Source organism: Penaeus monodon, chromosome 3 (assembly GCF_015228065.2).
Source record: "Penaeus monodon isolate SGIC_2016 chromosome 3, NSTDA_Pmon_1, whole genome shotgun sequence".
NCBI lineage: Eukaryota > Metazoa > Arthropoda > Malacostraca > Decapoda > Penaeidae > Penaeus > Penaeus monodon.
In genome coordinates this window covers 24,443,356-24,455,504 of record NC_051388.1, presented here as the reverse complement: position 1 = coordinate 24,455,504, position 12,149 = coordinate 24,443,356, and the positions used below count along the sequence as shown (strand labels likewise).

The 12,149-nt window shown below is 36.5% G+C and overlaps 1 protein-coding gene and 1 pseudogene across 1 annotated transcript; both read right to left on the bottom strand.

The window, feature by feature from the left end:
- Nucleotides 1-816: 816 nt before the first annotated feature.
- On the bottom strand, nt 817-6,298 carry LOC119585675 (annotated as a pseudogene).
- A 55-nt stretch (nt 6,299-6,353) lies between these two features.
- LOC119585666 (endoplasmic reticulum aminopeptidase 1-like) lies at nt 6,354-9,334 on the bottom strand. Its single transcript, XM_037934343.1, has 8 exons — nt 9,285-9,334; nt 9,046-9,198; nt 8,798-8,931; nt 8,346-8,521; nt 7,591-7,784; nt 7,061-7,177; nt 6,707-6,770; nt 6,354-6,623 (listed from the first exon to the last, which is right to left on the bottom strand). Exons 1-8 carry the CDS (start codon nt 9,332-9,334, stop codon nt 6,354-6,356), a joined length of 1,158 nt encoding a protein of 385 aa, XP_037790271.1.
- Between the last annotated feature and the right edge of the window lie 2,815 nt (nt 9,335-12,149).

The window sequence follows — 12,149 nt, the reverse complement described above, 5'->3', positions numbered from 1 at the left end:
ATTTGGCGGGTCTGTTCACAATTATCTTGAGGTGACGCGTGGAGACACCTCTTTCAATTACCACGGGATTATGTGACCTTAGTTACTACTGAGACTATAAAGGGATTCTGGGATCTACTACATCCAGATTTGGTTTTCAACCCGTGAGGATAGCCGATCCTAAAGTAGAAGAATGAGGAATTTTGGGGGAAGATCTCATTTTAAAATCTTACAATGTTCTAAATCCCCAAGCCCCCTTGGACCAATCAAGCCGAGCTGGACTTCGTCAGGAAAAGGGGATAGATCCTAAGAAGTCAGGGAAGAGATTCTTCAACACACTTCAAGTACCAAGGATCAGAATTGCAATATATACAGATTAGTTCGAATCTGAAATGGTGTGGTCTTTGCAGTAGTAAGCAGGCAGGAAGATTGCAGTGGCAGTCTTTTTGGAGATGTGAGCCTCAATTTCACTGCAGAGTTCCAGTATCTTTGAAGCAATGAAGAGCTTAAACTTCACATCCAGGGGTGTGAGGGAGGTGGCCCTACTTAGAGTGATGTCATCATACGAAAAAATAACTTTATTGGGTTGCCAGCGCATGATGATATCAGAGGAATGAGTGGGGCTGTCGGAAGGTTTCAGGCAGATACACTCAGCCCTGTGATGCTCATTTTTCCTTTCCCACACATTGTCTTAACGATAAATGGAGATAGCAATTACGGCATGCCTCTAAAAACAAAACTGTGAGAGACTAGAGACGAATTTGGCAGTTGGGTGACCTGCAGCCATCCCACCGACAAGTAGAGTTGTATTAACAGATTGACATGGTGATGATGGTTTTAACGGAAACACTTTGTGAGGGATCTAAAAGCCATAACCCGGTGCACAATGTAGTGGAAAGATGTGCACATTCTCAGACCATATACACTGAAAAATGTATTGGGGAGGTTTTGTGACATAGGTTTATGAATTCCTAAGGGCAAGAATTTTAATGAATTTTAATTATGCATAATATTTATGCAATATTTTATGCGTTTATGGTAGATTTCAAACTCTTAAACATTTTAATATTTCAGTCAACAATTATTTCGCGTGACCTTGGTTGTCAAAGGGCAGATAATTTTAAATAATAAATCAACTAAGTTAGTATCAGTGATTGATAATTCACCTGTTCACGGTTATTAAAAGTATGTCAGAAATTCTAATTTTATTAGCTGAACCAACAAATTCCCCCCCACACGTAGATGAACATATTAATCATCATATTTCTTTTGATAACATAAGGAACTTCATATCAAATTTCCAGCAGACTTATAAATTTCATATGAAATATGACAATCATTTTCTTATATGTTAGAATACCGGACTGAAGAAAACTCATTTTACAGTGACAAGAATTATAAACAAGTATTAGTATAATCATATAGGATAAATTTATGATATATATTTAACTAAATATATATGATATATATATAATATATATATATATATATATAATAATGTACACTATATATATATATATATATATATATAATAAATATATATGATTACCATATATAATAAATAATCATGATACACATATAGATAAATATATGGATACATATATAAATTAAATTATATATGATACATTATGTATATAAAAAATATATATGATACAGTATGATATAATAAATTGTATATGAGAATATATGTAGATAAATAAATTATCTGATATATATGAGATAATAAATTTATAGGATATTAGTAGCTAATAAATATATAAGATATATATGTATAAGATAAATATAAGATATATATGTATTAAACAAATATTATACCATATATATTTATATAAGAATATATATGAGATATATTTACATAATAAAGTTATATATATAATAGATCTATGATATATACATATTGATAAATATGAATACATATATATATATATATAATATAATATATAGAATATATATAGATATATATATATATGTAGATATAGATATATATACATATATATATATATATTGATAATATTGATTGATATATATATATATTAATAAGCTGAATATAGATAAGTATAAATATATATATATATAGATATATATATATATATAGATATATATGATATATATTATACACACACACACACACAATATAGGTAGCTATAATCTTTATGTGCACACCAGACAAAATGCATTTGTGACAGTCTTGAAGAACAAGCTACAAAGGGGCGACGGACGGGAGGAATTAAACGACCCTGAAGTTCGAGGAGTAACCCGTTCTCCTCAAGCCACTGGACTTTATGACGTCATAGTTGCGTCCATCAGGCGAACGTTGTTCTTGACCTTCTCTTCTGCCGGTTGGACGTTCTATGGTTCCTCCAAGGACACCGTCCTCCTCAAAAACGACTGGACCTGAAAAGTTGTGATTGCTCGTGGTTAAAGGACTGTTAAGATTTCACAGTGAATTTCAATTGAACAAAAAGTACTATGTCTATGAGAAATGTTTATTTGCGTGATCTAGTTATGCTTGATAGTATTGCTGAATACACAGACAACCGACCTTACCTTTCGAGTTCCTGTTTGGTTGAAGGTTGTGTTACCCTATTATACATCGCCCTCTCCTCCTCTTCTGCTGTGAAATGGAAGTAAAAAAAATGCAGAGGACATCTAGGTTGACTCGTTTGTCTCTAGCCTTTCTATTCATATTTATTACGTTTATTTATTTTAATGTATATGCTGACTGTGTTCCAAATTATATATTAGTGAAAGGACAAGGACTTACAAGTATAAATATTTGTTCCAATTAAATGTGAGGTATTCCATACAAGGAGCGTCCCACCCACACATTGTTACTCAGGGCTATAACACCATATATAGCCATCTGAAGTCTTATGCCATTACCGAGTTCATTGGCAATCTCGAGGTATCGGAAAAATTAAGAAATTAAGGAAAACTTCAGCACGCAGCGCAACTCTCCTCACCTGTGTTTTGTCTCTCTCACTTTTTGAACATCAAAATAATCCCTGACCAGCCAAAAACATTACACCCTTGGGTTCCGATACAATAACGACGACACCGACCCAAAGCTGCTTCTCATAAAAGTGGAGGTAGTAGAAGCTACTCATGAAAACACGAGAAGTCAGTGAATATCAGCTTCACTTCAGAACTTCTGGAGTGCTTTTGAGTCATGGCACTTCCTACCATTGTGCCATCATGATCAGAGCACCCCATACCCGGATCTATTTTTTTCTGAATTCCCTGACAATATCTCTCTTTCCCAACCGCCACCCCTCTCACATATGACGATCGTACCTAGATAGGATCTCCAAGACTGTTGTGCAGGACATAGAGTGGAGAAGAAGCTTTTCTCGGTAGCGACGCTGGTGGTAATGTACTGGTCCAAGCTGAAGTCCCACTCGGCCCTCCGCCTTCGGCGATGGCGTGACAGCACACCGTTGCTTTGGAGGTTGGCGAAATGATACTGAAATGGTTATATAATGAGAATCTAGATTAGCTCATGGGATTATATTCACTTGGTAGAGTAATCTGGTCATTATATTGGATAGATAGCAAGTTTGGTAACATTAGTCACAGTGCTATTATAATGATCATGAAATTATACTGTAGAGTAACACTATCACCAATGAATGTAATGCTATTATCGACAATTATAATATTAAGATAAAAAAATGACAACAGTAATATAATACTGATGCAAGAAGAAATTTACACATTCATTAGGCTACACACACTGCGCTACACCTACTCGTATTGTCGGATGATGACTCCAGTGCCTGTAGAGAGGAGCACCTTTGTCGAGACAGCCTTGTGGACCCAGGTTACAAGCCCACGTTACAGCGATTTTCCTCTTCTGTTGCTCCAAGAAAGAGGTCCTCTATTTTGTTGTCGAACCCAACAGACTCGTAGAGCGGCAACACCAATCCAGGAGGTAGCGCTGGAAAGAACCAAATGTTTTTATACGTGCAATTTGATAACATACATACACGTACAACATACCAAACATATATAGTGGTGTATATGTATGTTGTATGAATGTATGGTATGTATGTATTAGTATATACAGATGTATATATGTATCTGAATATTATATGTATGTATATATGTTTTTAGCATGCCTGTATATATATGTATTATGGGTGGGCTAATTAGGCTAGAATTAGTTGTAATTGTTACGTTTTATTAAAATATCAGTCATTCATTATTTCGTTATTACATACATATTTGCCATGTCGGATCCATATTGATTAAAAAAAATTTTATCTAATTAAGGAATTTTCCATGTGACCTGGCTAAGACAATCTATTTTTTTCTTTATCGATTCTAGATGAAGAAGGGAAAATTCCACGTGAAACAATAACAGGATATGATAATATTCGAGGATATTGCTGTACTTGAAGTAGATACTTAGATTACGAGCTATGTTTCGGTGGCTGACTCGAGTTCACTCCTGGCTGAATTCACTGATCTTAAGAGAAACTGGATCCATCTTATTTTCAGATAGTGGCTGACTCCGACCACGCTGCCACCTGCCTTTCAGTCAGCTTCTAGATTACTCTCCACAGGAGAGTGTCTCTACCTATGTTTACTCCCGGCGAAGTCTTTTGTTTAGTGTTATTTTATTATTAAAGGTTGTTGGGGAGGGGATTTTTTTTTGTATAATATATTTATTATTATTGTACATAAAAGAATATCAAATTACAGTTTATTTTGTCATCGATATGCTTCTTTGTATTTGGACATAAGTACGAACTGCTAGGGCACCAGATAAATCATAGAGACACACACAACACACACAACACACACACACACCACCACACACACACACACACACACACACACACACACACAAACACACACACACACACAACACATATATATACAAGCACACGCACACACACTATATGTATATGACTATATGTAATAGTATATTTATATATATATGTATATGCATAGTAGGTATATATATATACATAATATATCTATAATTTAAAAATTAATTATTTAATTATTTTTGAAATTTTAATGAATATTTAAATAATATATATATATTTAAAATGTATATATGTATATATAGATGTATATAGAGTAGAACATATCCATATATATATATAGATATATATATAGATATATAGATATATATATATATATTAAAATATAGATATTACATTAAATTGGGAGTATATTATAATTAATATCGAGATACGATATATAGAGATGATATATAAACTAGTAGTTAGATATATGAGATATATAGAGATAGTATATATATATTATATAGAATCTATATCTTCACATATAGTGGTATATTATACATACATATATGTATATATATATTGACATATATAGAGAGATAGAATATATATCTATATATATTATAGATATATATATAGATATATATCATATATATATAGTAAACAACACACACAAAAATAGTATATATATATATATATATATATATATATATATATATCTATAGATATATATTATATATTATATACAGTAAACACACCACAAACATTTAAATATCTATATATCTCTATCATATCTCTATCTATCTATCGTAGCTATTATCTATCTATCTATATATATATATATATATATATATATATATATATATATTATAGATATTATATATTATATATAATTTATACATGCATGAATTAAAAAAGATATATATACACACATGTATATTTGTATATATTATATATATATATAGTATATATATATATATATATATATATATATATATATATATCTATATATATATATGTATATCGTATATTAGTTTTTATGTGGATGTGTGAGCAAGTCATATAGTGAAAAAAGGTGATTAAAAACAATTCGTTATCTCAACTTATGGTTTAATGGAGGGAAAAATGACTCTTGGGTGAGAATCAGGTCTTACCTGAGAGCGCCGAATCCACTTCTGCGTTTGAACCATACTCTCTATGTAACAGAGTTATGGACGCCTGTAGCCCACAAGCAGATATTCACTTTCTTCCGCAAATATGCATACAGTCAATGGCAATCTTGTAGCTGAGATGGACTGGAAGGACCCATGTTTTTGCTTATAAGAAATCATAAACTGATTTCAATCCGCTAATTTTGTAACTTCGGCATAATTTAACTGCTCAAAAAACATGAACATTCGCTGATGTTAGATATTTAAATATGAAAAGGAGGAGTGATAATAATCTGGATATCATGTACACACAGAAAACGGCTCGTCTTTTCTTGTACTGGAAAAGAAGAGAAAAGAAAGAGGCACGATAGAAAGTGAAGATTACTGTACCAGCCTGGCAAGGTCAATGGGCATCATCGATAAATATGTCCTATGTGCCGGGGAACCAAATAAACTGGTGGGTCATTCTTCAACTGCATGGATAATAGATCCAGTTGTGGTCGTCGTAGTTGACTCTGTAGTAAGCCATGTCTCCTGTAGGTTGAAGATGAACCCACTGGTCCTTCGGGGGGAAAGGGATGAGGACGTGACGGTGGTCCTCAGGAGTCTTCATCGCAATAGACTGGGCTTGATCTGGTTGAAGTGCCTCACTGAACTGGGTCGTGTGTAAGTCAGTGGCACCCAACCACTTGTAAATCCGTGTCGTTGGAAGAGTTTGCGCTCCTTTACGAGGAACGCTCTGAAATTAAATATCAGGAATATGTATTATGACAATTTATAGTTTAAGTGAATGTTTCCTCTCTCCACTGAGTACAAGCTCACCTGGGTTAAAATGGCCTGAGGGTCCGTCGGGGCTCTAGTCACCTGGATGGACGGGGTAGCCCATCTGCAGCCGTCAAGTGTCCATGATCATCTTAACAGTCACGTTATGGGGTTAGAATGCCATACTCGTGAGCCGCCATGTCAGATGGCATCCACAGGTCGTCTTGCACAGAACAATTGTATGTGCCTAAATGAAAATGGAAATAGATACAGGAGAATAATAATAATAAGAAGAACGGACTAAACATTGAGAAAAGTAACACAATACATATTTCAAACCTTTAGCTAAGGAGACATTATGCACCCTGTTGGTATCACATGCCATAGGGCACACTTTTATATAAGCATATTTACAGTGCTTTTAAGTAGTTGTTCAGTCCCTTCCTAAATGGTGCCTCAGTGAGGTATGGGTCATCATCCGGGATAGACGATCCTAGGTTGTTGTAGAAAGAAAACACATTAGATAAGGCACTGATACGGACAAAGGAAATACACTAACACCAAAATAATGAAAAATACCGACCTTATTGTAGGAATATGTCACAAAGACTTCAAGATATTTCGTCGGGTCCGAGACAGAAATGCTGATCTGGGGAGGACTAGGCTGTCTTAACGAACACCATTAGGACGATTCGACGAGGGTTGTTTCCATGTCTTCCACGAGAGTTCTAAGCTTTTGAACGGAGAAAAACAAAAGCTGTTCACTTTCACCACTTAATCCTTGCACCTTCACGTACTAGTAATCCGCGTGATTCATATTTCTATTTTCGCTCTCCCTAAACTCACACAGATAGCTATAGGTTATAGCATATCTGTATTCATTGAGTTTATTATGAATATCATGCCTCAAGGAATTACAGAGCTACACCAAGGTAACTTTATACATAGGTCGCGAATCCTCGTTGAGCCACAGGTCGTCCCACCACTTGGGCGTCACAGATTGGCCGAACCACTGGTGAGCCAACCATGGATTACAATTTCTGCAGTAATGGACTTGTCGACTGGAGTTGAAACTTGTGCGTCGTACAAGAGAAAATTTCCTGTTTAGATTGAGAGCAGATTTAAACGGCATCGAATTCTGTCATAGTTGGGAATACCTACTGTGCATTGCTGTTAGCAAATTAAGTTAACAAGATATCTGCATATTTTAACAGAGGAGGTATGTAGTTTTACGTTAGAGCTCCACAAAATTATATACCACTAGTAATAATTCCTTCAAAAGATTGTGAAGGTAGCCTATTAAATAAGTAACCCTATTTCTATCTTAGTAAATGCGTTACATCTTATTCTCGACCCTAACATTGTCTTTCTCCTTCTCTCGTATAAAAAATATTATAATCAGGCTCATAAATAAGAAGGTCTAGATCTCCATCACAAATTAGTATTCCAAAGTGGGCTTAATTCGTAGGTGGTGATATAATGATTTCGTGTACTGAACTGTGCTTCTTACATTCAGTATGAGAATAGAAATATTGATTACTATAGCTCAGTGAGGGGTAATTGCATACAAAAATCCTACTTGAACATAAAATATACTAGGAACATACACAATTATTTTAAAGTGATAACAGTGATAACAACATCAAAATAATGTTACATAAGGGTGCTAGGATATTCTATACTAACGTCATTGCATTACCTGTACGTTATTAGACCCCAGTTTCCATAGCTCATGCAGAGAAGTCTGTAATGCAATCTGTCCATCTTCGGGAGGGGATAAGACACCGTTGAAATAATCTTCAAAGAAACTTAGGATCTGGGACCCACTCATTTGGCATACTTCTGCTTGATCGATGGTTCTTGATCGCGCCCATACTGCAGAGAGAATTTATAGTTAGAATGTTAAGCACTTAACCCTGGACCATGTGTTTTGCACATGCTTACAGGATAACAATGATTCACTAAGGTGCATTATGAAAACTAATTTATAATGATATTACAATTCGATGTATCAGTAGCGTAAAAGTCTGAAATCAATTACGGTGTTTTTAACAAGAAGATATGCAAGAAAGGTTTCTCTTCTCCCTCGTAAACAGGACAGAAATTAACGATGATAAAACATTCACTAATCAAACCAATCTTCGAAAAAACCTCTCATTACTCGAAAGGCTATGCGGTCATTCACGTCGAGTTGATCTGAAAGTAGTCTGACACGATGAAGGCGACGATGGTAGGTGGACAGGGGACGCTCCTTCTCGTAACTGTCCCACACCCTCCCTCCTTTCCTTCACGTGGAGATTAGAAAATCAACTTCGATTAAAGAATGTAGTGGAAGGTCTTAAGAATAACATTTTAATATTAGATAGAATAACATTTGCGTTTAAAGAAGTACTACTCACACAGGCACAAGTTCGGCGATGGCATGTTGGAGAGGGCCGTCATCCCAGATCCCTTGCGAGGAATTTCGAAGGGTTGCCTTCAGTGCGGGCTCGTCGAAGCAAGGAAAAGCTTTGCGGGCGGCGGTGGGCTGGCCTGTCGTCGCAAGCACATGTCTGGAAAGATATGTTATTATATGCAAAATTTTTATTACTTGGTTATACTGTAAAATATACGTTGTAGACAACAAAGGGACATTCACGGTTGCGTCAACATCATTGTAGGTCGCCTGTAGAAGCCATGCAAATTCATCTTAAGATAACCAAGGAACTCATGGACAGGATGACGTTTTTCCCTTCTGCAGTCTTCCTCAAATGAAGCGATGTAGAACTGACGACCATGATCATATCGTGTTTCTGATCCTCAAACCTCGGCGTTGTGCTTGGTTCGGAGTATACACTGAAACAGAAGAGCATTTAATTCTGAAACCTCATATGAACAAAGCAATCAGCTTCAGTTTTCCAATATCAAGCCACGTTTAAATGGCTAGAATCGCCAAACATGTGGTAACCATAAAAAACGATTGAACGCTGGTGACTACCCTTATGTGTCCATTTTTAGTGGCGAATCGGCATATGTGGAGAGTGATGTTGGAGGTGGGTTAGAGAACCCCATCTATACCTCCATATAAGCATTGATGCTGAAGTTGCCATTGATGAAGGGTTTGAAGTTTGACTAGGTATGGAGTGGCTTAAGGGCCGAGACAGCCGCACATCGAAGTTTCTCAGCTTTTCTTTTGTTGTAATTAGCGATGGATGTAGATGCCTCAGTCTGTGAAAATGGACATGTGGTGACTTGTATAATAAGATAATAACAAAAAACACTGGAAGTTGCTAAGTAAAGACTGAGGGACATACAAAGTAGTATTATATGGGAAAGGCTTGGTTAACCTAGGCTGAATATCCCGTTCATGTCAGTTATGTAGAAAAACGTTTAATGTTCACTATCACGTACGAAACTGATTTCAATCTCCAAACAAGAACTTAGTGAGCTGTTACCTTAGAAACAAAAGTGTGGGAATTTAGCGGACACTACTTGCTAGACGGGATTAGATAGCTCTCAATTTTAGCCTCGCGTTCATTATCACCGAAATCATGTTATTCAAAGGATTACAACTTAAGGGGATACCTAAAAACGAGTTTTGGCACGTACAAGTGTTTCGAAATTTTAATATAAAAAGCATCGGACGCGAAACTTTTGGTGTCGTGAAAGTTTTCATTCTTTGGATGAAGGCCTAACAGTAGAGAAAGAAAACTATTGAAACGCACTTGGAATGCCAAGCATTCGAAGCTAGATGTTTGAAACATGAAAATGGTTGGACAACAGTTGATTAACTGATTATTAAGATCATCTGCCGCGTAACAGCCCTAAAGTCATTAGCGGCGAATTACCTTGTGCTTCTCTTTGAGGCTCTAACATAAGCTTTGAGTAAAGAAAATAGACCCAAAGTTACTTCCACCTGGATATAAATGCATTGGTTTGTCCTAAACAGAGGGAGGATGAAACTTTCCCCTTTGTGGAAATAAACCAAGTCATAGGAGAGAATTTGAACCCGTGTGTATGTTGCCCACTGCACAACCTGATTTACTGCAATCTGCATGTGTCCTGAACATCCTGTAAGCTTCTCTGAAGCATCTATAGTGTGGAAGTCATCCACATACAGACTACACGAAACAGAACGTGAATGATGTTATGATGTCATTTATAGCGATGGACAACAGGATCACACTTAAGAACCTCCTTGGGGGACCCCTTTCCGGCGGATCTTCCTGTTAGAATAGCTGTTTCCCACCCGCACTCTAAAAACTCCTATCAGCAAGGAGCTGCTTATGAGGTAGGTAATGCTCCTCTTTAATCAATGGCACACAGCTTCATAAGTCTTGACATGCTTTCAAGAAGTATCGTAAGCCTTTTTCGAGGTCAAAGAAAATTTCTGAAAAGTCCCTTACCGAGTCAACTAAACTTCTGTTTAGAGGTTGGTGGATTAGTCAGCACCAAAACGAAAATATCCACCGTATTTTGTACGAAAAGGGGGTCAAATCTCGGGTTCGTCTTTTTCAGTTTGGAAAGTTGGGTAGTTCGTTCCTACTTTTTATATTTTGACGATACAAGATAAATCCCCAGACTCTGAGAGTATTATCTAATACAGACGTTTTGGTTTAAATAAAACAAAAAGGCAAAAAGTGACATCCCTGATCCATAAGGACAAAGGGAGGACACACCCACCGCGCGCACCATCTGTGTATGTGTGTAGTGGTCGCGCGCGCGCGCGTGTGTGTGTGTACGTGGTCGTATGTGTGCGCGTGTACATGTGTTTGTGTGTGCGCGCGCGTGTGTGTCAATGTGTGTGTGTGGGCGCGGTTGTCCGTGTTCTTGTGGCGGTAAAGAGATACTAAAACTATCATTGTATACAACACAAATGAATATACATAAATGTCGTATACATGTCCCCAAAAAAAAATAATGCACTGCATGGTAAACGCAGGTCCATATTTAGGCTACACAGTAAGAAGCATGTTACAGAAATGCTGAAGTAAAGTGACAGTGCTTACTTGTAGTTGGCGACTTTCAGTGGATACCAGGGCGGAATGGTGACGTAATCAGCATTAGGCAAACCCAGGGTCTTAGCGTCCGTGGACTGAGCGAGCAGTGCAAACATGCAGCATCTTTCGGTAGCCTAAGGGCATGGGCAGAAGAGACTCGGGATCACGGTGGATGTGCGATACTATCAGTCCTGCTCATTGCAAGATGAAGCGTAGATGTTTCTCATGCTGGTATAAAAAAGTTCCAGTTGTAATTTAATTTATCTTTTAACACGAGCACAAGAAATTGCATATAATTTTGTTGGTCTTTGCCATATTAGTTATTTGCACGTTTTCTGTCACATCATTCTGCACATTATATACAAAAACAGTCTCATAATCTAAAATTGACAAAACACTGTCATGCATCCATGCCTGAAAGCAATAAACCCATACCTGTTACAACAGCTCGTATCCTATTCATTAACCAGAAAACGAAAATTCTCGCCACTGGTCTACTTCGCTGCTCACCTATGGACCAAAGC

Bases quoted from the DNA above. Each gene is read 5' to 3' on its own strand.
- LOC119585666 (XM_037934343.1), bottom strand. From the start codon at position 9,334: ATGAATTTGCATGGCTTCTACAGGCGACCTACAATGATGTTGACGCAA. The intron at 8,932-9,045 runs GTGAGTAGTACT...CTCCACGTGAAG, and splicing joins ATCGCCGAACTTGTGCCTGT to GAAAGGAGGGAGGGTGTGGG. The intron at 6,771-7,060 runs GTAAATATGCTT...TGACGGCTGCAG, and splicing joins AACAACTACTTAAAAGCACT to ATGGGCTACCCCGTCCATCC.